The following is a 26,791-nucleotide window of genomic DNA, read 5'->3' as shown; positions in this document are numbered from 1 at the left end:
GAATGGTAGATCCACTGACAGCTTGCACCATCCACCTGGAAAAGCTGCAGACACTCGACGCCAGACTGTGAAAGCAGCCAGGGGGTCTATACCCTGCAAAGCCACAGGGCAGAGCTGCCCAAGGCCATGGGAGCCCACCTCTTGCATCAGCGTGACCTGGATGTGAGACACGGAGTCAAAGGAGATTATTTTGGAGCTTTAAGATTTGACTGCCCTGCTGGTTTTGGGACTTGCATGGGCCCTGGAGCACCTTTGTTTTGGCCAATTTCTCCCATTTGGAATGGCTGTATTTACCCAATACCTGTATCCCCATTGTATCCAGGAAGTACCTAGCTTGCTTTTGATTTTACAGGCTCATAGGCAGAAGGGACTTGCCTTGTCCCAGATGAGACTTTGGACTGTCGACTTTTGAGTTAATGCAGAAATGAGCTAAGACTTTGGGGTACTGTTGAAAAGACATGATTGGTTTTGAAATGTGAGGACATGAGATTTGGGAGGGGTTGGGGCAGAATGATATGGTTTGGCTGTGTCCCCCCCAAATCTCATCTTGAATTCCCACATGTTGTGGGAGGGACCTGGTGGGAGGTAATTGAATCTCGGGGACAGGTCTTTCCCTTGCTGTTCTCGTGATAGTGAATAAGTCTCATGAGATCTGATGGTTTTAAAAAGAGGAGTTCCCCTGCACAAACTCTCTCTCTTTGCCTGCTGCCACCCATGTAAAATGTGACTTTCTCCTCCTTGCTTTACACCATGATTGTGAGGCCTCCCCAGCCATGTGGAACTGTAAGTCCATTAAACCTCTTTTTCTTCCCAGTCTTGGGTATGTCTTCATTAGCAGCATGAAAAGGGACTAACACAGCTGGCCATGGCATTCTGAAGCCATGACACCAGAGCCCTCAGGTGGGCAAGCAGCTGACCCCTGCTCTCTCTGCCTCTACTGACTCCTGAGAGTAGGAGGATTTGATGGACAGGGAACTGTTTTTAGGGAGATGGGCTGCATATTGGGAGGACTCCCTGGTGCCACAGAGGAGACAATGGGTCTAGGAAGCAGACCACCTTCCTGTGGCTGACATTTGTGTTCGGCTCCATAGCGACTATCTAGTCTATTATCAGAGTAAGTAACCTTGTGTTCCTGCAATTAGGCAAATGGTAAGGCAAACTTAGGCTGTTAGGCTTGGCTTCTTACAAAGTCTTTTTATTCATTCATTCATTCATTCATTCACTCACCCACTCACTGTAGATTTTTTGATCATCTACATCATGGTAAACCCTATGCCAGGTACAAAGGACAAGTGGTACAAAACCAGTTGATATCCCTGTGTTTATGGACCTTACACAACAGTGAGGAGACAAACACTAACCAGTTATACAAATGGATGATCACAAGAAGAGGTAGGAACTATGGAGAAAAAGATTAGCATGGCTTGTGATCAGGTTTCTCCTGATCTAATTAAGAAGGCAAGAAAGAGTTTCTCCTCGAGAAAGTGGCACTTTGCTGAGCTTTAGAGGATGAGCAGATCTTCACTGTGTGGTGAGGGGCAAAGAGTAGGGGATGGGTAGGAGGGAAGGGAGAGGAGGGTCCCCAGCCATGGCAGAGGCCAATGTCACTGGAATCCAAAGCAGGGTGGGGGGAAGCAGGGCCCAGGCTTGAGATCTCTACCTTTATTCTAAGCAAGGAGAAGATCTTCAGGAGGGCTCCCACTTGCTCAGATTTGTTTGAAAAGGGTCACTTTAATTGCAGTATAGAGAATGGATAATATGGAGGATGGAGTGGGGCGGGGGAAGACAAAAATAACCTTATCACCTCCTTAAAACGTAGGATTGAGAATAATGATTAAATTTTGAGTACTGGAAAGTTGAACATATTTATTAATATACTTACTCATTCAAAAATTGAGAGAGAGGGTGGAGAAAACCATCAGAAAGCACTTGTATAATTTACTCTTTCTGGATCATGGAATGATCTCCTTCTTTAACCTCCTGTGTTTTTGGACCCTATTTTCAGAATAGTTTCACACTATATAAACAGCACTAGGCTAAGAGTTCAGAGACCTGAGTTTCTTCCTGGCTTCCTCTCCATCTCAGCTTCCCTGGGTACTTAGTTTTTTCATGATTGAATTTGAGGATCAAATGAGATGAAATGGGAAAAAGACTGAGCAAATGCAGGGGCTCAGAGCACAGTCTTCCTTTTCTGAAAGGCATTATTTAAGTAGTACCTTTAAATAAAATACATATGATTTGATTGACGGATATTAAAGTATATACTGTTTTTCTGAAACCCTAACATAATTATAAGAACACGAGGATCTGTATTATACTCTTTGTTCCACGCTCAAAATACATATTTGACATCAGATGGAAGAGCCACGTTTTCCAGGATAAGCAAAATTGTCTTCTATTTTCTGTTGTTCCTTCTCAGCAAGTCTTCTGCAATTTCCCTGGAGGAGTCTCATCTTGCTGGAAGGACCTGCTACTGAAGGTGAGGATACACCTATCCTTTTCTTCTTCAGGAAGGTAAGCTGATAGCTTGGAGTGTCCAAGGTAGAGCTCATTTCAAATAACACATTGTTTTCCCCATAAATACATTTACTTGTGGAGAGTGTTCTGCCCTGATTTTTGGGTCAAGAATGAAGGCCATTATAATGTTCTGAATTCTGCAGACATAATATATTATAGCAAGTTCAAAGGCAATTGCCTGTCCAGGAAAACTGGCAGAGTATATTCTCAGTTCATGCATCTTCTGCGCATTCACTCCCTGCCTTGGGGAGATTTTTGAGTAACACTTTCACACTTACAAATTACGAGTGGCAAGGGAGCCTCATTTACACAGGATGACAGAGATTCTACAAAATCCATCATGTAACCAGCCTCTTATTCTCAGCTAGCAAAAATAATTGCTTTGCTAACTTATTTTCACAACCACATGGGATCTCAGTCTATCCTTGTTTTAAGAAAACAACCTGGACAGCACAGGGAAAATTCACTTAATTGCATTTAAAAGGAAACACTGCTTGAGTCCTTTATGGTTCTTCCCCAATCCTTCCACACCAGCCTCTGCCTTTTCAAGTGATAATTAGGCATTAGAAATTGGCTGTGTGATCTCAGCCAACTGCTTTTAAAGGGTGTTAGGATTTAAAGAAAGGCTTTGTGTGAAGCTTTTGAAAGAGCGCTAAGTCTTGCACATCTAGGGGCTCCTCATTTCAGGTAGCCTGGGTTCCTGGTAGATGCCTTCAGAATGAACAAATGGCCAACTGCTTTGCCAGTTCCATTAAAGAAACCTCTTTTAGTTTGAGCCTTCTTTCTGAATGGGCTACCCTGTAATGCTTTTAATTTCTTTTCTTTTGTTTCTTTTTTTCCTGAGATAGAGACTCACTCTGTAGCCCAGGCTGGAATTCAGTGGCACAATCACAGCTCACTGCAGCCTCAACCTCCTGGGCTCATGAAATCCTCCTACTTCAGCCTCCTGAGTAGTTGATACCACAGTGCACAGCACCATGTCCAGCTTATTTTTAATTTTTTTGTGGAGACAGAGTCTCCCTGTGTTGCCCAGGCTGATCTGGAGTTCCTGGGTTCAAGTGATGCTCCCCCTCGACTTTCCAAAGTGTTGGAATTACAGGCATGAGCCACTGCACCTGGCTCCCTTAATTTCTTAATATAACTATTATTCATTTGGAGGGAAGTTGTTCACAATGCTCTGAGAACTATTTTAATTGAAATATAATGCTAATCATGAAATTTCTGCTTTACCTGGCCAGAAAAAGTCCTCAGGGGACAAAGGAAGTGAGGGAGGTTTGGCTTCCACCCAGGTCACCCAGTGATATCCAGGGTTGGTTATGTTTTGTCTAGCTTTGCCTCTCACCATTCTGTATATGCTCTTTTAAGATTGGGACTCTATTACAAAGTCCGGTCTTTCAGTTAAGGCCATATAACTGATGGGATCCCCCTACTTGAAGTCTTTCAGATGCTGTGAGTTGAGTCTCATAATTGCGGCCCATTCAATACTCAGGCAATGGGGATTTGGCAATAGAAAAAACACCGTGCAAACTCTGAAGGTGTCTTTAAATTATCCTATGTTACAGTTGGATTGAGCGTTTTAGCTTACGAAGCTCTTTGCCATCCATTATCTTACTTAATTCTCAAATTATGAACAAGGCAAAGTAAGAATTATTATCCTCATTTTCAAGATAAAGAACCAGACTCAGAGAGTTCCAGGGGCTTGCTTGGCATCACATAGTTGAAGCTAGACCCAAGGCTTTTATTTCCACAACAGCTGGTCTACTTTCTTCCTTAACCCAGGAAGTCAGTAACGATGAAGGTTTTCAGAGTAGCCTCAGAAGTTATCGAGCATCTCTGCAGACATGGCTACAGGTGTACTCTGTGTTCATACAGCAAATCTGATAGGATGAAGTGAGACTGTGTTTTCTGAGTAAAGATCCCTTTGTAAACATTGCTGCTGGTGGTTATACTATCCTCTTATCCATAGACCTGTAATTGCTTTTGGTTTTGTAAAGACTTTATGGTGCCCTCCTTCACCAATTATGCCTCAACCAGCACCCAGCCACAATTTTATTCCCCTCTACCCAAAGCTGTGGTTGGGGCATCAGAAGTGGGAGCAGAGCATGGAGTGCTGGAATAAAAAAGGTGAGATCATTAGGATTACAACATGCGTCTTCACTAAGGGGACTCCAAACTAGTGTCAATGGATGATATACTCCAGGTGGGGCATATGGCAAACGGGAATGCTTGCTCCTTCTAAAATGGGCATCCAGTACTCAGTTCCAGCGGATGCTGCCATGATTCTAATCAGGCCCAAATTGACAGGTCTTGAGATATTTTTCGAAGAGAATCTGGAAATCCAGAATTTTACATCACTTCTCCTGACTGGATTGTTAAATATTAATAGCAAATTCAAACATTTTAAAATCTCTGCAGGCCTAACAAAAACAAAAGCAAAACAAAGCAAAACTTTGTGAGTCTCTTTTGCAATCTCTGCTCTTTATAATTGTGAGTAAACTGGGTATTCTTAGGAGAAACGCACGAGGACAGAGATGTGGATAGATGTAGCTTTATTTCCGGCAAGCTCTTGCATCTTTTCCATCTTTGTGAGAACAGAAAGACAGAAGGGATTAAACAGTTGGAACCAGCATACATACAGAGCTACCAAATTATCACTCTTAGTTGTGACAATTTGCGTATCTACTTTTCCTCCTTCTAAAAATAGTTCTCACCTCTCTCCTGTCTATTGCCTGGTGGATGAGGCCTGTATGCCTTCCCCTGGGCATCCACAGATTGCAGGCTGGGGCAAGGACAATATACAGACCTCTGCTCACTAGCTAACACCACACTCTCCCCTCTCATCCAAGAAAGTGTAATAGAGTCTAAATAAGTGAGAATGCTAAAAATAACAGAATGGCTTTCATTGACCTTAATGTTTTTACAGTAAATTCATCACAAACATTGATATTTTATCTACCATTGATAATGACTCACTTGTGACACAACTCACAAATGTTGGGACAGCATGTTTAAGAAATATTTTTAAAAACAAAAATAAATTTGAAGATACATTGCTAAGCTTCCCAGACAGACCAGCACTCTCTGCCTCTGGTATCATCAGCCAAGGCATGGTGGGCTGGGTTGACTCCCCCAGCTCATACATTCACATTTAGAGTATCTGGGACAAGGGTCTTAGGAACATCACCAGAGACATTTGGACTCTTAAGATAGGACAGGAGAAATAAAAGACCTTTGTCTGCAAAGCAATCGGTGAGTTAGAGTCCAAACATTCTCACCTCTCTAACTGGCAACAGGGAACCCCACTTGGACTGGTGCTTGGATAATGCTAAGTCAAGTCCTGCCCAGCAGCAAAAACCAAGAAGGAGCCCATGTAATCCACGATCTCTGCTCCATGAATTGATCCAGAAGATGCAGAAACCGAACCCCAGTGCTTTCCCTGTTACCTCCTCATTTAGGATGATCTGTTTCTTTTCCACTGCATTAGAAAATAAAAATTCAAAACACAGAATAGAAACCATACTCAGAAAGAAGAGAGAGACAAAGAGGTGACTGGCAATTTGATGGCATACATCTCCTGGGGAGAAGGTGTCTGAATCTTAAAGTCAGACGATGACAAAAATGAGAGCAGAAACAAGTCTATTTTTTCTCTAGGTCACCACAGGGAACCAATCTAACCTATTTACAAGTGGTCTCAGGGGAACTATCTTTAAATAGCTATCTTGTCACCATCCTTTTCGTCGTCTTCCACGATTGCTTTGGGTCTCTCGTCCCTGAGCAATGTCACACCTGCAAAACAAAGCACAGACCTGCAATTAAGTGCCTCTAATTAAAACATTAGGCAACGTTGCAGACAGACACAGTACAAAGGAGCATGGCAACCCAGAAACCTCTTAGTGTCTACAAGGCTACCCGCTAAAAGTACCAACCCAGAGAAGGAGCTGGGTGGCTTTATCTAGGCTTCCCAGAGGTGCTCAATGAGGACACGATTCTGGTTACAAAGGGATGCACCACCTGGAAGTCAGAGGCAACCTTCATCCTCTTCTTTAAGTTCTGCTCCTAAGCTTGCAGCATGGTGGGATGGAAAATAACCAATTGCTTTGCACTCACGGTTCTGCCACTCACTTAATCTGTGTTGGGCCAGAAAACACATTCACACCTAAATGTTCTCAATATAACATGAGGACAGTAACAATTATTATAAAGGGTTATTGTGACAATTAAATAAGATATATGTCACAATGTTTAACCCAGAGCAACTGAATGTCGGCTTTTCCTTTCCCTTCAATATTTGCTCGTTTATTTTCCTTTTGAAAAGAACTGGTAAGCCTCAGGAAGTCAAACTTAAAAGCATTTTACTACATTCAGGGAAATATTGAGCTCAGGCTCTGGACATGCCATTTCTAAATGTCAGTACTGTACCAGGAGGTGATGACGTTCACATGGTTCAGAGCAAAATGAGAAAATAAGGAAAGTGTACTGAGCTTTTCATACAACTGTATGCCTACACTTTTAAAAGCTGTTCTTTATTTTGAGATTATTTTCCTTCTTTTGGGGATTAAAATATCCTTTCTTTTATGAAATTTTAGAGATGTTAGAAGGTTTTTAAAATGCAACCTTATAAAGCAAAATAAAAAGTTGTTGTTCCTATGTTGGGCTCCACACTATTTTGTTTTAAAAATTTACTGGGCCAGGCGTGGTGGCTCATGCCTATAATCCCAGCACCTTGAGAGGCCGAGGTGGGTGGATTGCCTGAGGTCAGGAGTTAGACAGCAGCCTGGCCAACATGGTGAAACCCCATCTCTAGTAAAAACACAAAAATTAGCCAGGCATGGTGGCGGGCACCTGTAATCCCGACTACTCGGGAGGCTGAGACAGAAGAATCCCTTGAATCCTGGAGGCAGAGATTGCAGTAAGCCGAGATTATACCACTGCACTCTAGCCTGGGCAACAGAGCAAGACTCCTTCTCAAAAAAAAAAAAAAAAAAAAAAAAATTACTGGTCTGTGAAATTCAGAAGTCTGAGCACAATTTTCTGGACTGATCACCCCAGAAAGGACCAGCCAAGAAGGGCCACATGGTTCTGCTCATCCTGTGAAGTGTAAAGTCATTTTAATGTAAGGTCAAAGGAAGCTGTGATGGAAGGCCAGTCCTCCATGGTCCCTGTCATCCCACTCCAGCCAGCTTCCCCACCACTGCCTCGCACTGCCTCCTTCCTTCTCATAATGAGATGCCTTCCAGTCCATGAAGCATTTCATGAAGATCTACACTTGAGAAAGAGAAGCTGTGCACCACAAGAGGCCTTTCTACCACACTGGACTCCATTCAACAGCAGTAAATTAATGAAAACTATGTGTTGATCTTAATGACTATTCATTTGTTTCAGTTCCTAGTTTGTTCACATGGGTTCTTTACCAATTAGCTGGTATTTATTGGAGGAGAAAAACAATTTCAAGAGTCTGGCTGAAACTACAGCTTTTGCATAAATCACTTATGAAACACAGTGGGAGATATTTCTTGTACACCAGCTGCACAGAGATTTGGATTTCTGTTTGGAATTAAGGCTAGCATGGCAGGAGAACATAGAGTTAGCTATGCTGAGCCCCAAAATTTTCCATCCATCCTTGCTTGATATCTCTTCACATTAAGCCAAAATTGAGTTGATTCAAAGTGGGCAAGAGCCTTTAAGTTCCCAAATCCAGATCAACTTTCTGGTTACTTTTGGTACCCTGGAAACTTAATCATATGAGAATCTGCTCCTTGCTGACTCCCCAAAAGTTCCTGGGATTTCAGGAATAAGAAAAGCCTGTTAAATCATCACAGCCAGCCCTTCTCAAAGTAGGCTGGGCTGTCCACAAGAGCACAGGAGATAATTTCAAGTAGAGGGTGAACCAGCATTTTATATTAATATAGTTAAGAATTAATTTTAATGTCTTATAATGAAAAAATATGTGGTAGCTCATAGAAATCTTGATTTCATGGATATCATTGCTTAGGATGAGTCTTAAATCAGGAGTATCTACATGTCACCACTGCATTCTTGTTCTTGATGCTTTGGTGACATGAAGATGGCCTGGGTTTGGGAAGCATTGGTCTGGTTTAACCTCCTTCTGACCCTCATGCTTTCAGGGGAAGCAGAGGTGCACCATTAAAGAGATATGCAGACCCTGAAGCCAGAAAGCTTTGCCTATGGTGATCATTAAGCCTTGAGCACTCACTTAACCTACCTGAGCCTCAGTTTATTCACCCGTAAAATTGGAGAAAAAGTAATTTGTATCTTCCACAGTGTGTGATGTCCCCAAATAGACTTAGGCCTACATTGTGGCTGCAGCCACAACGTACGTGAACCTCTGTTACCGCATATTTCACATTGTAGGAATCACTGGACAATACATCCTTCTCCCCTATTGAACCATGAGATTCTCTGAGGATATGCTAACATCTGGCACAAGACTTAGAATGCAGTAGGGATTTAGCAAATGTCATTTCCTTCCCTTCGTCCTCTCTCTATACAGAAGAGTTTAGGGAACTTGGCTGCTTGTAAGAGCTTAGTGGGTTTTAAGACCAAGACTGCCAGTCCAAAGTCTCCAAGGGCCAATCAGCTTTGAAGCAAGCTGTTTTACAGCACAATCCCACCCAGCGCGCCATCTAAAATAGTTCATGCACATTACATTGTGGTCTCAGGGAGCCAGGGCTAGGACACCACGTCTTCTGATAAATCACACTAGAGAGAAAGTTCTATTCCCAGCAAGACAGAATATGTGTCACTTTCAATGGACATCCTGATCCCTTTCTAGTGTAGAAGTGCAGGATTTTGATCTTCGATGTCCCAAACTGCCCAAATGTCCACAGCTCATGGACAATTTTCCAGGAGGATTCTCTTTGATGCTTCCAGCCTCATTATTCCTTTTTCATGGTTCCATTTGTGACAAACCTCTAATAAGACTTCTTTCACTCTTAAGCAGGCCTTGGTTACCCAGATCTGACTAGTCAGAACCAATGCTTTCTGCCATGCAGTCACTGCAATGAGGGCCCCTGGCAACCGTAGGCTAAGCTGGGAGCAAGCCTGGGTCTGTCAGAGAAGCTTGAGATGACCCCTTTGAAGGGCTGTGCTCGCAGTTGGAACCTATCAAGTAAGCTCATTAACTAAGGAGAGTGAAGGTAGTTAGCAAGAAATTTAGAAGAGAGACTGGATCCTTGTCCAGTTTTCGCTTGCCAAGGGCTAATGAGAGATGTCTCCAGAGTGTATTTGTCTGCGAGTTTCTCTCAACACCCTTATTAGAACCAATGTGAGTCCTTCTGAACATCTGCCAAAGGCTCTATCCTTATCAGCTTAACTACCGTTTTGATTACTGCCAAATCTTTAGCTACTAAAAGGCGCTTCAGAAATAAAGTACTTCAGCTAATATGGTAATGAAAGCTAGAATCACACAATATCTGTAATTGCACTTACTTATGATATAGAGATTTGCTGATTCAAGGAATTCCATAATGCATACAGAGGCTATGGTTATACAACCTCTCCCCCTCCCCACCCCCAACTCTTGTTTACTCTGTGTTGTTTGATAAACATTTTTGATTCAATAGGGAAGCTACTCTCTTAGGATGTAGATATTGGGATGTAGGCAGCACTCATGCCAGGTAAACAGAGCTCAACCCATTAGGATGTTCCTTGAATCAGCAGGTTTATACAGAGAAGTAAAATGCTGTGGCTTAGACAATCCTCACCTTCAGAAATGGTTTGATTTATCTCAAAGAATATAAGATTGAACAGAGAATGGAAGGAACTAACATTTGTTGAGAGTTTTTGATAGCCAAGAGCTCTGCCAAGTAGTTTATGTACTTAATTAATTGTGTTAACAGCCCTGGGAGACATATTTATGGTCCCCTTTTAGATTTTTGGGCAAAATGAAGAAAGCTTTTACAGTTTATGTTAATTGTCCAGGGTCACAAAGCTAGTATGGAGCAGAACCAGGGATGAAACCTAGACCTTTGTGAATCCAAAGACCATGTTCAATTTCGTATACTAGGATGACTCCCTGCCCATAAATATTTTTGTTTTTCTACCAAGTCTTCTCCTAGAAGGTCTTCAATAAAAACAGATACAAGCACGAACAGAAAATAATCAGTCTCCATCAGGTATTGCAAAATTGTGATTGCCAGATAAAACATCAAACCAGCATATATGTAGTGAGTATTGCTATGTAGAAATGATTGGACTAGATATCGAGATCAATACCAGAAACATAAGGCAGTCACAGCCAGTCCTCATGAATTCATCATGCAAGCTGTTGATGTAAGTCAATTTAAGCAGCAGCGACAATACAGGCAACAAGAAGAATAAAGACAATACTAAAAGAGATGACAAAGTTTTGGGTATTTGCATGCTGTGACTAATACAGAGTTAGTTAAGAATAGAAAAGAGTCATTTTGGACCTGAAGGGGTCTGATAGCAGAGGCTTCGAGCTGGCTGACTACTGAAAGGTAATTGGGACCTGGACAGTGGCAGAGCTTGAGGGAAAACATGTGATGGATTAGAGGATTAACCTAGGTAGGATTTAACTTAACCTATGAGAAACACAGATGAGGGAGATTCAGAGCCTCCCCCTGTCCTTGGACCATTTCTCCATTACTCGTCATGCTCTGCACCACCCTATCTAGCTCTGCTCCTTCCTAGCAAGTCTGAAAACATGTGACCCTGCCTATGCTTCTATTTTCTTCTCGTCTTATTTGGGAACAACAATCTATTGGTAGAGGCAAAAAAAAAAAAAAAAAAAAAAAAAAAAAAAAAGGGTGAAAAGCTGATTTAAGCCATATCACAATTCTAAGGCAGAATTTCCCATATCATAGCATAACCTATAGAACGACTAAACTAATAAGACTAATAGGTAGTACCAGAAAAAGTTCCATGGAAAATAGATCAGATCTGGGTTATACAAAGTCAAAATGATTCCTTTTGCAGGACTTCTAAAAAATTTTATTACAGGCGTAACTCAGAGATCTTGCAGGTTCTTCCAGATGACTGCAATAAAGCAAGTATCACAATAAACAGAGCCATACAAATTTTTTGGTTTCCCAGTGCACATAAAAGTTAGGCTTACACTATACTGTAGCCTACTAAATGTGAAATAGCATTATGTCTTTAAAAATAATGAGCATAGCTTAATTTAAAAATACTTTATTGCTAAAAAATGCTAATGATTATCTGAGTCTTCACTGAGTCTTAGAGAGGCTTGCCTCAATGTTGACGGCTGCTGACTGATCAGAGTGGTGGTTGCTGAAGGTTAGGTGGCTGTGGCAATCTCTCAAGATGACAGTGAAGTTTTCTGCATTGATGGACTCTTCCTTTAACAATAGAGTTTGCTGTAGTATGTGATGCTGCTTGAGAGCATTTTACTCACAGCAGAACTTTTTTCAAAATCAAGTCAATCCTTTCAAACCCTGCTGCTACTTTATAAACTAAGTTTACATAATATTCTAAACCCTTTGTTGTCATTTCAACAATGTTCACAGCATCTTCGCCAGTACTAGATTTCATCTCAAGAAACCATTTTCTTTGCTGATCTATCAGAAGCAACTCTTCATCCATTCAAATTTTATCATTAGATTGCAGCAATTCAGTCATATCTTCAGGCCCCACTTCTAATTCTAATTCTCTTGCTATTTCTGCCACATTTGCAGTTACGTCCTCCACTGAAGTCTTGAACCTCTCAAACTCATTCATAAAGGTTGGAATCAACTTCTTCCAAACTCCTGCTATTTTTGATATTTTGACCTCCTCCCTTGAGTCACAAATGTTCTTAATGGCATCTAGAATACCAAATTGTTTCCAGAAGGTTTTCAGTTTACTTTGTCCAGATCCATCAGAGGGATCACTATCTATAGCAGCTCTAGGTTTGCAAAACATGTATTTCTTAAGTAACAAGACTTGCAAGTCGAAGTAACTCCTCGATCCAGGGGCTCCAGAATAGATGCTACATTAGCAGGCATGAAAACAACATTAATCTCCTTGTGTGCCTCCATCAGAGCTCTTGGGTGATGAGGTACATTGTTAATGAGCAGTAATAATTTGAAAGGGGTCTTTTTTTGGAGCAGTAGGTCTCAATAGTAGGCTTAAATTATTCAGTAAATTATGCTGTAAACATGTATGCCTTTATCCAGGCTTTGTAGTTCCATTTACAGAACACAGGCAGCTTCAATTTAACATAATTCATAAGGGCCCTAGGATTTTCAGAATAGTAAATGAGCATTGGCTGCAACTTAAAGTCACTGGGGCATTATCCCCTAACAAGAGAGTTGGCCTGTCCTTTGAAGTTTTGAAGCCAGGCATTGACATCTCCTTTCCAGCTATGAATGGCCTAGATGGCATCTTGTTCCAATAGAAGGCTGTTTCATCTACATTAAGAAACTATTGTTTAGTGTAGCCACTCTGACCAATTATCTTAGCTAGATTTTCTGGATCACTTCCTGCAGTTTCTACATCAGCACTTGTTGCTTCACTTTGCATTTTTATGGGAGATAGCTTCCTTCCTTAAATATCATGAATCAAATTCTGCTACCTTCCAACTTTTCTTCTCTGCTAGCTTCCTCCCCTCTCTCAACCTTCATATAACTGAAGAGAGTAAGGACCTTGTTCTGGATTAGGCTTTGGCTTAAGGAAGGGTTATGGCTGGTGTAATCTATCCAGACCACTGAAACTTTCCCCGTATCAACAATAAGGATGTTTCACTTCCATATCATTCCTGTGTTCACTGGAGTAGAACTTTTAATTTCCTTCAAGAACTTTTCCTTTGCATTCACAACCTGGTTCTTGGCTAACTCGTTGGTACAAGAGACCTAATTTTCAGCCTATCTTGGCTTTCAACATGTCTTTCTCACTAAGCTTAATCATTTCTAGCTTTTGATTTAAAGTGAGAGACGTGCAACTCTTCCTTTCAGTTGAACACTTAGGGGCCCCTGTAGGGTTATTGATTGGCCTTATTTCAATATCCTTGTGTCTCGTGGAATAGGGAAGCCAGGGGAGAGGGAGAGAGATAGGGGAATTGTTTGTCAGTGGAACAGACAGAACGCATACACCACTTATAGATTAAGTTAACAGTCTTATATGGGCGAGGTCTGTGGCACCCCAAAACAATTACAATAGTAACATCAAACATCACTGATCACAGATCACCATAAAAGATATAATGATAATAATAATAAAATTCTAAACAGTGCAAGAACTACTAAAATGCAATACAGAGACATGAAGTTAACACATGCTATTGAAAAAAATGGTGCTGCTGGAAAAATAGACTTGCTAGATGCAGGGTTACCACAAACATCCAATTTGGTTAAAAAAAAAAAACACCAATATCTGAAAAGCATAAAAAAGTGAAGAGAAATGGAATGAGGTAGGCCTATATTCCATTAACACTGCAAACCTCTAGTATGGAAATATCACCATGTAACAATTCCTTCTTCCCTTGGGAAGCAATCAAACGTAACAAATTGTGACTGTTGTCTATTATTCTTAAATTAGTTATTCCAAGATCTCTGGACCCCTTGACCAATATTAAAACTGCTCTGAAAGAAGACAGAATACTGCCGAAAAATCATCTGTGAAGGCCCTTTCACTGGGAGACCGTGCTAGCTTGCTCCCCTCTCTGTTAGAAAACAGGAACAGCGTTACCCTTCACGTCCCAGTGAGGTAAAAGAGCTGTGATGGGCCATCACAGTTGACTCAGTGTTAAATGAGGTAAGGGCTGATGCAGGATGTTACTGAGGGCCAACAGATCCTGCCCAGGGAAGTAATAAAGGCAGTCCTCACAACCTTTCCTCTTTCTGAGCAAGTCATCTTCTGGTGTCCAGTTTGCCTGACTGTCAGTTTTAGAGAAACCTCCTTTTCCCTGCTTTAGCACCAAATATTTAATTATCTCTCCCACCTAGAATATAAACACCATGAGAGCAAGGACTTTTTCTTTGGCGTTTGTTTTCCAGTGTATGCCCAGCACTTGAGCTGTGCCTGGCACATAGTAGGCACTCAATAAATATTGACTGAGCAAAAGCCAAAGATATCACTGCCTTAGGGCTCTTGGATTTGTCTTTTCTGCCTCAACTACTCTGCTCAGTTACCCCCATGACACACCCACATTTTCCTGAGGTCTCTGCTTAAATATCCCTTCCTCGGAAAGGATTTCCTGTGCACCTTGGAAATCTAAAGAAGCAATTTCTATCTCCCATTCTTCATCTAACTAGATTTATTTTCTTCACAGCATTTATCCCTAGCAGACTTTCTATTATGTATTTATCTATATGGTTATTGACTTTCTTCCTGTACCATTGCCTAGAACAGAGCCCAGGATGTGACAAGTACTCAGTAAATATTTGTTAAAAGAATGAAGACAGTTTGAAGATTAGACTTCTGCATGTCCTAAACTCCTTGTACTTTTAGCACGTGTGCATGATCTCAGAAGCTTGCATGTAGTCAGTGCTTAGAAAAGCTGGTATGTAGAAATGTGTGTGTGTGAAAGAAACTGAGGGAGAGTTGTCCCTGGCATGACTAGGTGGGGTCAAAAACCCACCATTCATCTTGGTATACAGGTAAGTGGTGAAGACGAAGGGATAGATAGATGTAATTGGAGGTGGGAAGAGAAGAAGAGGTGGAGGAACAAGGACAGAAGTGCAGAGAACACAAATCCCATGGAGCATAGAACCAGAGCCTCTAATGTGGCTGGGGATCTTAAGCCCCTGACTGTTTCTGTCGTGATGTCTTCTTCTGAGCTGTTTTTTCAATTTTTTTCTTTATTAAATGAAACAGTGGGGAAATATAGTTTTATAACAACAGCCAAATTTTATCTTCTCCCCAGAGTGTTTCTTCTATTCCTATAATGCTAAGATTCCAAACCACAGCACAGATTAGTGAAAAACTGCCCAAAGGTGAGATAGACCTGGGTTTGAGCCCCAATTCTGCCACATTTTAGTGTTTGATCTTGATCATAATTTTATCTGTTCATTTGTCCATCTAGTCATCTCATCTTTGATCCAACCAATTAGCCAGTTAGCCATCTATCTATCAATTTTATCCACATAAGACTTTAAAGTAGATGAGTAAGTTAATTAAATTCTCTGTTTCTTAGTCTGCAAAACGAGATAATAGCCTCTTTATTATATTAGTCAGCTAATTTATAAAAATCCATGAGACATGATAAACTGAGTGCCTAACATTTAGTAGGATCTCAATAAACATTAGCATATTTTCCCCTCCGTCACTTCCCCAACACAACAATCTGTATAAAATACACACATACACACAGAGTCATACTCTAGCCATGAATATACGTGTCTTATTCCCCAACTTGTACTTCTCAGAGACAAGGACTGTATCTCACAGAGCAGCTCCTTTACAGACTGGGGTTGTGCTCATAGTTCAGTATGATTTTTTTTTGTTTGATTTGACACACATTCAGATAGCTATCCTTATTTCTGCATCTCTTTTTCTGTCTCTCATTTTGAGGATTTGGCCAATTAGTCCAAGTGTCTCAGGAGAACCAGCCATAAGACGCAAAATCCGTGGAAGCCTTGGGAGGAGGGCATTCCAGCTCTTCTCAAGGACCCACTGACATTTCTATTCCGTTGGCACAGTGAATTCAACCAGCTCTGCTGAGGCATGCATGAGTAATGCTCTGACCCTTTCCCATCCCCACATCGGCCCCTGGGGAGCTACTAGTAGAGATAAACCTAAAAGGTAGCACTGAGTGTGGCTTCTCCCCAGAGCACTTCAGGACAACGCAGCTTGCTGGGGCAGGACAACGGCCAGGCCCTGGGGACCTCCAGATGGTAAGGCTCTTGACCTGTCCCCATCACCCCCTGCAAATGCCCTGCACCAGCTTTTTTACCTGCTGCAAAGGGGGACATGTGCAGGGCAGGTGTGTCTTTTCTCCTTGGCTTTTTCTGTTCCAGGTCAGTGTTATGAAGAACAGGGATCATTTTGCCCTTTGGATGTCTCTCTTGAACATCGTATCTTTTAATTAAATGTTCTGAAAACACACCTGCATGGTTAGGGGAACACAGAGAGAAACAGGATCAAATACATATATCCTAATATATGAGGACTGTGCATATTTATAGACATCTGGTGAAGACAGTCAATATAGCTTTCCAAACTTACTTTAATAAAGCAAGACTTTTCATAAGAAGCATTAGTATTTATTGAGGCTCCACTAGGAACCTTGTCTATACAGAAGGTTTTGCATGCTTGATTTTATTTTAGCCTCACTAAAACCCTGAGGAATTTAGTATTATGGCCACCATCACAAAGCTGAGGGAAGTCAGGCAAAGAAATGTGCCCAGGGTATTACAGCTCATAGGTGTCACAGAGCAGTTGAGCCCAAGTTTTTCTGCCTCCAAATCTCATCCTCTTCAGCCAGAGGATTTCATTTGATGTATTGCAAACTGCGTCTGCACATTTCCACCCTGATACCTCCGCCCTCCTGCTTTCTCACCTCTATGCTACAGTGAAATTTTTCTCCATTATTGAGTGACTCTCTAAAAACAGCCTCTTGCATAACATTTTCCACAATTCACTACCCACACTGAGCTCCAACAGTCCTTTTTAAGAACTCCCTTATGATGTCACTTCTTACTGCATATTTCAGCTTTTATGTGCTGTTGTTATTTCTTAGAAAACTGAAAGATCATTCCCAGAAAGATCTATGTTTCATTTGTTTTGCAACCCTCAAGGTGTGTTGTGAACAGAGATGACAGTAAATTAGTGACAAAGAGGGAGGGAGAAAAGAAAGCAAAACAAGGCAAAACTTTGAAGAATAAGAGAATGTCATGCATCACATCCAAGGGTGTTACAGAGACATGTTAGCTGTTCACCAGACTGCTTTGCTTTTCTCTTGGGCATTGAGCTGGGTCCATTTCCCAGCTTACCTCATTGTCTGGTGAGGCCTCGTGACTGATGAAGGCCTGGTTCACGTAAATCTCCCTGTCAGTCCTCCACTCTGTCTACCTCCCATGCCTGCTGGACCTTGGTACTCATCGTGACTGTGGAAGCTTGTGGTGACTTTGCTCACCATGTGTTTATGATGTCAAAACACATGAGACTGGGTCCCTGAATGACTCTTTGAAGCAGAGCTTGCCTCCTCACCCCATGGTTTCACTATTGGTAGGTAAAAAAATAAACTTTTATTGTATTAAGCCCCTAATATTTTAGAATGTGTCTGTTATAGCAGCTTGCTATATTGTAACTAATACAGAGATACAGAGGTGGGGAGTGCACAAATTACTTTAAAATACCTGAATATTTAAGGAAAAATGTGTAGGACCAATGCAACCTAGTGGCAAGTGGCTCTCCTTTAGAGCTGTGCAGATGACTTTGTCCATTACCTGGTATGAAAGGTGGGATGTGCAGCGCCGGTGTATCTTTCCTCCTTGGTTTTTTTTGGTCTGACTCAACATTCAGGGTGGCCTGTACATTTTTTCCCTTTCTAGGCTTCTTTTTGAGATCGCAGTCCTTAATGAACTGGTCTGAAAGATCATCTAATTTTGACAGGATACAAAGAAATAAAGAATATAACATGATTAAGGATCTAGTCACAAACTGTTTGGTTCCTAATTGCACTTGATGACAGGACAGAGGTGGTTTGGCCTGAAAAGGAAAAGTGTTTATTTATTGTGGCCTATTCCACAAAGGACTTTATTAGCCTTGCATAAATTCATATAACAAAATCGAAAACTAGAATGCTGTAAAACTCCATATTAAGAAAACTCAAATGGATGGATCACCGAGGCAAAGAAAAACTTAAAAAATATGGTCCGGCAAGCCACAGAGTGGGTTTGAGTTAACTTTCTGATGGGAGAATAGGTTCTCCCTGCTAAACGCGCCTCCATTCTTTTTGCTCAAGACTTGCTCTCTTTGGAGACCCCAAGGGCCAGTATGGAACCTAAATCTCCCTCGATCTTAGAAAGGTTCCCTCGGTCCTCAGTGAATTTCTCACTTGCCTTCATCATTGTGCCAGTCTCATCCTCCTGGTGATCCAGACCTTGGGTTTTGTATTTGTCTTTTCACCATTCCTGGCTTTGTAACCCTCCTATTTGCCCATCCTAACTCAAGATCCTACTGTCTTCTGACTCATTTATTTACTTTTCTCAATCCTCTGCATTACCCCACCAGAGCTTTGAAGCCTGGCTTTTACATCGAGTCTATCAGAAGTCGTTACAGGTAATGAATCCAATCTGATCATGCCCTGCCCATTCAAGTCTCTCCTCTGCTCCCTCTTACTCCTCTATCCTTTGTGTTCTGCCTTGGACTTCACTGTCATTGTTTCAGCAATGGTTCACTCTTCCATAATGGTTTACCCCCTGCTCCAGACACAGCGTTTCTGGAGATTAAGGATTATAGCCTTTTTGTAATTTTATTCTTAGTTGCCTCTCCCTGCAATAAATGGATGTTGAACGGTTAAATGGAGTCAAGCTGATCTGAGTTCAAACATGGACTCTTATCATTTTCTAGTTCTGAGAACTTGGACCTTCATTTCTAGAAACTAATATTCTCTCAATCTTTAGAGTGGAGATAATATTAATATTAAATCTGTGTGTGTGTGTGTGTGTTTGAGAGAGAGAGAGAGCTAAAATTGTTAATGTTTGCAAAGCATCTGATACAGTTGATATATTTCAGATGTCCCAAAATATTCACTCTGGCCATTGCTCACCCTCTAACCTTCCACTAAACTTAGGGGAAAGCTTCCCATCTTCATAAATGTATCTGTATTAACTCCAGTCCTGAGTGTTCTTTCTCATTTTCTTAATATCCACAGCATTTTTGTTTAAGTAACATATTTAAAAGATGATCTAGTTATTATTTCTGCATATGTCTTCTCTGACCTCTTTACTGACAGGTGCCTTATCTTTTAACTCTTCAGCAGCAATTAATAAATATTTGTTGAATGAATGCTTGATGAATAAACTGGAATATATTTTGTATAAGAAGCTATTCTGTTAGGATTCAAAGAAGCCACAAGACAGTGAAGCTTTTTGTCTTCTTTGGACACTCTAAGTATGGCCTGGATATAGTTTGGCTAGATCTACAGATATGAATAAATATGGAGAAATTTTAAAAGAGTAATTGGATATTTTAGCTCCTTCCCTTTCATTTCCTTCTCTTCCTTCTCTCTTTCTTATTTAAAAAGTATTCAGGTAAATTTCTCTCTTTCTTATTAAAAACTATTCGGGTAAATTTCCTTAAAATGTTGAGGATTAAATGTCTTAAACCTTGGTGGGTCTAGATGCAAACTCTGTTATTCATTCATTTATTACATCTTTTCTGATTTTTCAATGCCTATGCTTTATCAGTTGTTAAATATGAATACCATCCCTGAACATATGATCTCGTTGAGTTCTCATGCTAAGTCTACAACAGTGTTATACTCTTTTCTCCATGTTGAAGATGAGGAAACTGAGGCTCAGAAAGCCAGGTAAAAAGCTGAGGGGTACACTGCTGGCAGGTTATGGTATCAGGATTAAACCCAGCCTCTTGGGACTATGTATCTTAATGCCTGGCTGCAAACACAATTTTAAAAGTTTATTGCCACATAGCACAGTTAATCTTTCCCCAATATTTTACATGCCATAGTCATGTGTTGAATAAATGAATGCTGCTCTGAATGGGTACTGCCTGCTGTGGGTCTCTTGAGGTACAAACCTGTCATGGGCTACAATTCAACCCCAGGATTCTGCTCAGTGCACAGCCATTTGCTTTAATTTTGACTTTTACTTCAATTGCACTTTTCCCCATTTTTGGAGAAATCTTGAACATAAAATATCTTGATGGCAAATGGGGAGAGGGGAGAGGAGGGGGGAGTCATAACCACGTGAGGCATAGACAAAGGCTATGAATATGCAAAAGGCCCATCCATCAAAAGTCTGAGTGTCTCATTTTTAGAAATGGGTAGCGGCAGAAATGTTTCTGGTATTTTCATTACAAAGGTTATGCAAAAAGTCAGTTCTGGAAAGGAAACAGATTGACAATAAAGCAGAAAAAGGCTATTTAAAATTCTGTCTTGATAGGCAAAGAGAGATATTTGAAATATTTTATTGGCACTGCACATGGGGTATAAGTGTGTCAGGAAATACTGGAAACAAGCTATACTGACACATTCCACTTATTGCCTCAAAAATTCTCTGCCTGGGACTCTGTCAGACCCAGAAAAAGAGGACGATGCTTCCTCTCTCTCTCTTTCTCTCTCTCTGTCTAATGAACTTCTTACTGGTGCTTCAGCTAATATTTACATGGCAGACCCCACAGACCCATGGCTATTTGCCTGCCCATCTGGTGTTGGCTGTCACCAGAAGGCACAGACTATCAGGTTTCCGGGGGGCCCTCTCTCTGACTTGCCTGCAAACCAAATGGCTGAGACGCCTCTTCTCTGACTTCCACCACTGACATTCACAATTGATCATTTGTTTACCTAAGTGGCTGCAACGAGGGTCTAGCTTGTCCAGTCTGTCTTCTGAGAGTTCCAGTGGCTGCATTTGCTCAGTGGACATCATCAAAGGAGGGTGGGTGGATGTATTTCTTCTCCAGCACTAAGGAAGTATAAAAAACAGTTAATAAGTATGGCTCTGTTTATTCATTCATTCAATCATTTGCTAAGTAAATGTATTTGTTGAGCACCTGCTATTGTGTTCCCAATCCAATCCTGTTTCTTTATGTGTGCTTCTTAAACTTGGCTATTAGAAACTCTAAACTTGAGATTTAAGCCAAAATAAAATGAACCCTCCCACCCTCACACTGACAGATTTATTCATAATTGTCATGTATCAAATGTCCAATATTTGCCCTCTCTCAGAGACACTTTGAGAGTTTCAGAATAAGCAATTGTCAAGTCTGAATAAGAAGTGAATTAGCTGAGAGTCACAGAAAATCATGCTTAAACCTTGCCTATGTTTTTTCTGTTGAGTTCTGCAAAGTAGGATTATGTCTACTTCACAGATGAGGAGACAGAGGCTCAGAAAATTTAATTAATTTAGTCACACATCTATTAAATAGCCAAGGCTATATCCAGGTCCAGTCCTGCTGACTTCCATTAGACACCTGAGTCTCTTAAAAATAAAATGAATCCTTTGAACCCGAATTGAATAAGGCTTCTGTTGTGGGGTTTTTGCTTGTTTTTTTTTGTTTGTTTGTTTCTTTTTTTATCATTACATTCTACAACTATTGTATAAAGTAAGGAGACTACCTCCCCATCCACATTATGATGGTGGTAGAAACATGGTAGGAGAAAATCTGGGTTTTGGATAGATGTTTATTTTCTCCCTAGGGATTCCAGACATGAGAACAAATCTGTCCCCCTCCCCACCCTCCATCTTTCCTGGAAAGTTCATTGAACTTTCCAGAGCTATTAGTTATAGCTGTCGCCCAGGAGCAGTGGAATTCCAGAATGGATATGTGTCAGGTCTGAAGGAGAAATGCATTAGCTGAGATTTATAGAAAATCTTCATTAGAGCCTGGCTAGATTCTGTATCTTGAGTTCTTTTTAGATAATTTATTACTCATGTCCTACCATAGCAAGAGTGGTGGGGGAGGAATAAATAAGATTAAAATCACCCAACCAATTCTTTTCTTTTGAGATTTCTTGACAACCAGCATGCAGATGAACACACAGACCAGTTGTGCTAATGTTTCAAGCTCATAAAATGAGTTCAACTCTGTTGTCTTTTGAGGAATAAACCGGTTTTCTCTGAAAAGGTGGGAGGGTCTCTTCCTCTATGTGCTGAGATCACTGGATAGCAGATGGAGCTATTAACTGATCACTTGAGCACAGCTTTTAGTGTCACTCTGTGCAGACTGATTTTACTGAGTGACTTCAGCAGAAATCAATTCAGACCATTGTTTTCAGTGTTTGTATAGGGATTGCCAACTCCCTGCGACCATCAGGAAGTATGCTGTTAGCTTGGATGGGCCATGGGAACATCACTCAGGATGAGTGCTGAGGTCTCAAGGCAGCATCAGATATGGTCTTATGCACCTATTTAACCAATTTTCCTCCTCTTCAGGCAGAGTCATGGGCCCCGTCATACATATTATGTTGAAAATTACCCCATAGAGGATCTGTTGAAAATATTCATTCCTCAGAAGAAACTGAGGCTCAAAAATGTTGAAATGACATACCATTAGTAAAACACTTAGGATCAGAGTAATCATTTGAAGCCACGCACTTACTATCTACTGAAGGTCCTATCTGCTGTTAGTACCTTTATCCTTCTCCCCGACCCTTGAAAGGTAAGGCGTTTTTTAACTTGGATCCTATGGCTGTTCTTATGTGCCTAATAGCAGGTTATTTATTTTGAATCTGGATTCTTGAGTCAAATAGACCTAGTTTAAATCTCAGCTCTTAAACTAAAAAGCCATATGACTTCGATGAAGTTGCTAAATCTTAAAGATGTAGTGAGAGTAAATGGAGCCCAATGTAATAGAATCATTTTTGCCCCCTCTCCACACAAGTTAAGTCTGCTACAATAAAATTTGCAAAGGCTAACATCTTTGTGGTGCCCACACAGTCTAGCACCCAGAAACATATGTCCCTCTCTGTCCCCTGAGCTTACCCTGAGTTTCCTCATCTGTAAAATAGAGATAATAATACCTACTGGGTGGAGTAACTGTGAAGATGAAATAGCATAGCTGCATGCTTAGCACATTGTAGCCATAATTCAAGTGGCAGCTATTTTTATGTAATGTTGTCTATCTACCACGCTAGATTTTTGGCTAAGGAAGACCCGTTGTATAATGAAAAGATTCTAAAAAGCAATCGAACTTTTCTTTCAGATGCTTAGCCACGGGAGGTCCAGGCCTCCTCTGAGCAAAGCAGCTATGGCAGCACCAGTCTAGAAAAAGAAAGCCTGTCTCTGGCCGATGAATTGAATAATCAAACATGTCAGAGGCCCCTGGACAAGGTGAGGGAAAGCAGTGATTCGTCACAAAACTGACACATGCTTCCTCCACAAAATAGCTAATCTTGTCTATGGGAGAAACAACACTATTTCAAATCAGTGTGATTTAAAGAATGGTGGTGGTGAACCAGCAAGACTGTTTGCTAAGGGGCTGAGAGACAATTTCCAGATCTGGGATTTTACATTACAAGAATATCCCATGCCGTGCAGGGATGTGTTTTGCTCATGGGGTTAGAAGATACTTTTATCATGAATGATGTCATTACGGACTTCTTAGGAGAAAATTTTCACACAAAGAAAAGAACAAGCAGGTGGAGGGGAAAGACATTTGGAGTTTAGTGTTGGCTTATTGATAATTGTCATAGCCTGTTAGTATAATGATCCCATCTCTCAACTCACTCTCCATTTCTATCCTCAGTGAGAAGGGGCGCTCTTTATGAGTGAGCTGTTTTAAGACATGAGCCGGTCTAATTCTTGACATAGGAAATGGAATATTTCCATTTCCTATTCCTGACTCTACCCACGCCTTCCTCTCTTTAATTCAGTCTCTACCCCAAGCAGGTGTCATAAAGGGATGCTGCACTTGTTGGGCTGCCCAGGGAAGGCTTCATCATCTCCCTGTAACTTGGGAACTTTCTAAGGCACCAGCTCTTTCTTTCATGCCTGCATAGTTGGTCCTCTGCATCTTCAGAATTCAACCAAAAAGCTAGGGCCTCCAGAGAGGCTTGTTGTCTAATACTTCACATTTGGGGGTGTTTTCATAAACTGTGTCTACTACAAAGACTTGTGACCTTTTTAACATCCTCTTGCCACTTATTGGTTCAGTGTGGGCTCTGAATTCTAACACACACAGGGACGTGAACTGCCACTGTCATTGCAATATTGGCCACCCACCCTTGTGACAAGCCTGGAGTCAAATGTGCTGTGGAAATCAGGACTGTTTAAATTATATAACAGCTCTAGAGGGGTCTCAAGGAGCACCAGCAATCACATCCATTATTTCTGCAGCAAAACTATGAATATTCACACTAAGTGACATAAAGACAAACCACAAAAAATTCACATTCTTTCAGGTCATGCTTTGCTACCAAATGAGTTTGTGTTGAACTTAACAACAAACCTTTTGGTTTTCAAAGTGTTTCAGATTTCTTAATTAGAGAATCAAAGAGTGTTGATCTGAATTATTCTTCTGGTTGTGGTTGTTTGACAGAATGTAGGTATTCAGTGTAGTATGCAAGAGACCAAGAGATATGATTGCAGGGTTTGAGAAAGGATTTCAGGATTTCAGATTTTAAACTCTTGTAACTTCCTCTTACTAATCCTTACCTTCCTTTTCACAAGGGACAAAACCTTTCTTTTCACAGAGAGATACTTGTAAATGCAAATACCACTAAGAGCAGCAATATGTAAATTGATGTCACAATACACAGGGATTGTTAATGACAAAGGTCACCTTCTCTTTTGAGAACAGGAACTGAAAGGGGGAAGGAACTGGGTGCCAGAAAAGGGACCCCACTATATTGCAGAAAGGCAGGCACACCAGCGGAGCTGAAACACATTATTTGGTTCAGTGTGTGGTCAGAAGCTGGTCTGGATTTTTTGTCTTTTCTCTTATCATTGAGCGGTTTTCTCAGTTGGATGTGAGAATACGTGGTTTAAATTATGGGAAGAAAATTCCTCTCAACTGTAAGATTGGATGCTGTGAGTCAATATAAGGTAGAAGCCAACGTTTGGCTGCTTGTATCACTCTCTAGCTGGGTGAACTTGGGACAGTTATCTGTTCTCTCAAAAATTTAGTTTTCAAATCTGTTAAATGGGGGAAGATAGTGGCTCTTCTCCAGGGTTGTTGAGAGTATTAACCATAGAATGTGCATGGAGTCCCGAGCCCAGGTCCTACACACTGACATTTTCGTGAGTGTGAGGGACCTTCTTGGATCTTTCAGTCCTCCATTTGTGATTATACGTCTATCTAAATTGATCCATCAGAATTATCTCCTTATCCCATCTCTGGCCTTCTCTGAAGCTGGTAATGAGATGAGAATAGTTCAAGACAAAAACCAACCCATTTCTAAATCTTGGGAACATAGTAGAACTGATTCTCAGAAGCGAGTTGACACTTAGCTTACCATACGGTATTCTGAAGAATATCCCCCAAAGTAATCAGGTCTTGATTTACTTGATGGAATAAAAGGGTAGAAGGTTGTATCCACAGCCTATGTGGTATCTCGTTAATGCACCCTCTGGCTATGTAAAATACATATTCATTGTCAAACCTCTTTTTAACCAGAGGATTGAATTCAGGTCAAAAAGTACCGTCTTTTAAAATCAGATTTGTTCATTTAGAAAACCTAAATTGGCAGTATTCCTGGAGGAGAGACTGACTTAAAGTAGGGCATGGAGAATGTGTTTTGAGAAGCATACTTTCTGTACTTTCCCCAGCCTTGGAAGATAAACCTCTCTATCCTGTGTGAATATGCAGATACACCAACTTCATCTTGAAACTTTGCAAATGAGTTTGTGAGGATTCAGTCTTTTACAGAACTCCATTCCCTCCCTTGGAAGAATGACTTGAAAGTGGTAACTTTTTCTGCTCTCCACTCGGCCCCAGCTTAGCCTTGCTCCATAAAGCACAACCCCGTGCCACCAGCTACAGCCTTCTTTGTCCCAGTAACTGACTGGAAACTTGCTTTTCTCACCACAAAAGTTCTTGGAGTAAAAATCTGAAGCACTTACCAATCAGTGCAGATGCAGGGAAGCAAAGGCGAGAGACAGGGAGGGCGTGTGTGCTCACCGAAGCTGGGCCTGGCTCCTCTGCGGCAGTGGCTGCTGCTGGCCGGCTCCAGCTCCTCTTATCTAGGGACCAGCTGCTGCTGTTGCCATGGGGATGCTCTGTTTCACAGGCACCAGGGCAAGGGGGATGGAGAAGGAAAGAGGACTAACATCTCCATCGCTGCTCTCCACAGCAATAATTGTACATTACAAAAGTACAATATAGTGTCGTGCTTTGATTTTCCGGTGTGCACACCAGAGAAATTCAGACAAACCAGCTACATCATTGAATTCCCATGCAATAGATTTTTTTGGCCTGATTTTGTAAATATGGAAACTGAGGCACAAAGAAATTAAGTGATATGCCCAAGAGAGGCCACAGCTAATTTCGACTCTCAAAGCTATTTAAGTTTAAATCCAGAGTACTTTCAATCACTACTGCTGCTTCTCAAAGTACTATCATGAGGAGGAAGAGAAGGGTAGCTACTGCTAACATTTATGTAAGGCTACCAACATGCCAGACACTCTTCTAGAGACTTCACACATATCTACTTACTTAACCCTCAGGCCAACCT

The 26,791-nt window shown here is 41.1% G+C and overlaps 2 protein-coding genes across 2 annotated transcripts in view; one reads left to right on the top strand and one right to left on the bottom strand.

Annotated features, from left to right (window-relative positions):
* PDE1C (phosphodiesterase 1C) overlaps positions 1 to 26,791 on the top strand; it is a 799,595-nt gene that overhangs the window by 715,112 nt on the left and 57,692 nt on the right. The window contains exon 19 of the mRNA XM_034963890.3: positions 2,420 to 2,514. Within this exon, the coding sequence (XP_034819781.2) occupies positions 2,420 to 2,514 (95 nt within the window). The remainder of the gene's footprint in view (positions 1 to 2,419; positions 2,515 to 26,791) is intronic.
* Positions 5,052 to 26,380, bottom strand: PPP1R17 (protein phosphatase 1 regulatory subunit 17). The gene is made up of 5 exons (XM_003833395.5): positions 26,181 to 26,380; positions 20,966 to 21,083; positions 17,886 to 18,038; positions 16,391 to 16,543; positions 5,052 to 6,303 (listed from the first exon to the last, which is right to left on the bottom strand). The coding sequence occupies exons 2-5, from the start codon at positions 21,045 to 21,047 to the stop codon at positions 6,224 to 6,226; spliced, it is 468 nt and encodes a 155-aa protein (XP_003833443.1). The 5' UTR covers positions 21,048 to 21,083; positions 26,181 to 26,380; the 3' UTR covers positions 5,052 to 6,223.

Source organism: Pan paniscus, chromosome 6, assembly GCF_029289425.2.
Source record: "Pan paniscus chromosome 6, NHGRI_mPanPan1-v2.0_pri, whole genome shotgun sequence".
In the NCBI taxonomy this organism is placed as follows: domain Eukaryota; kingdom Metazoa; phylum Chordata; class Mammalia; order Primates; family Hominidae; genus Pan; species Pan paniscus.
This window is presented reverse-complemented; position numbering and strand designations above follow the sequence as displayed.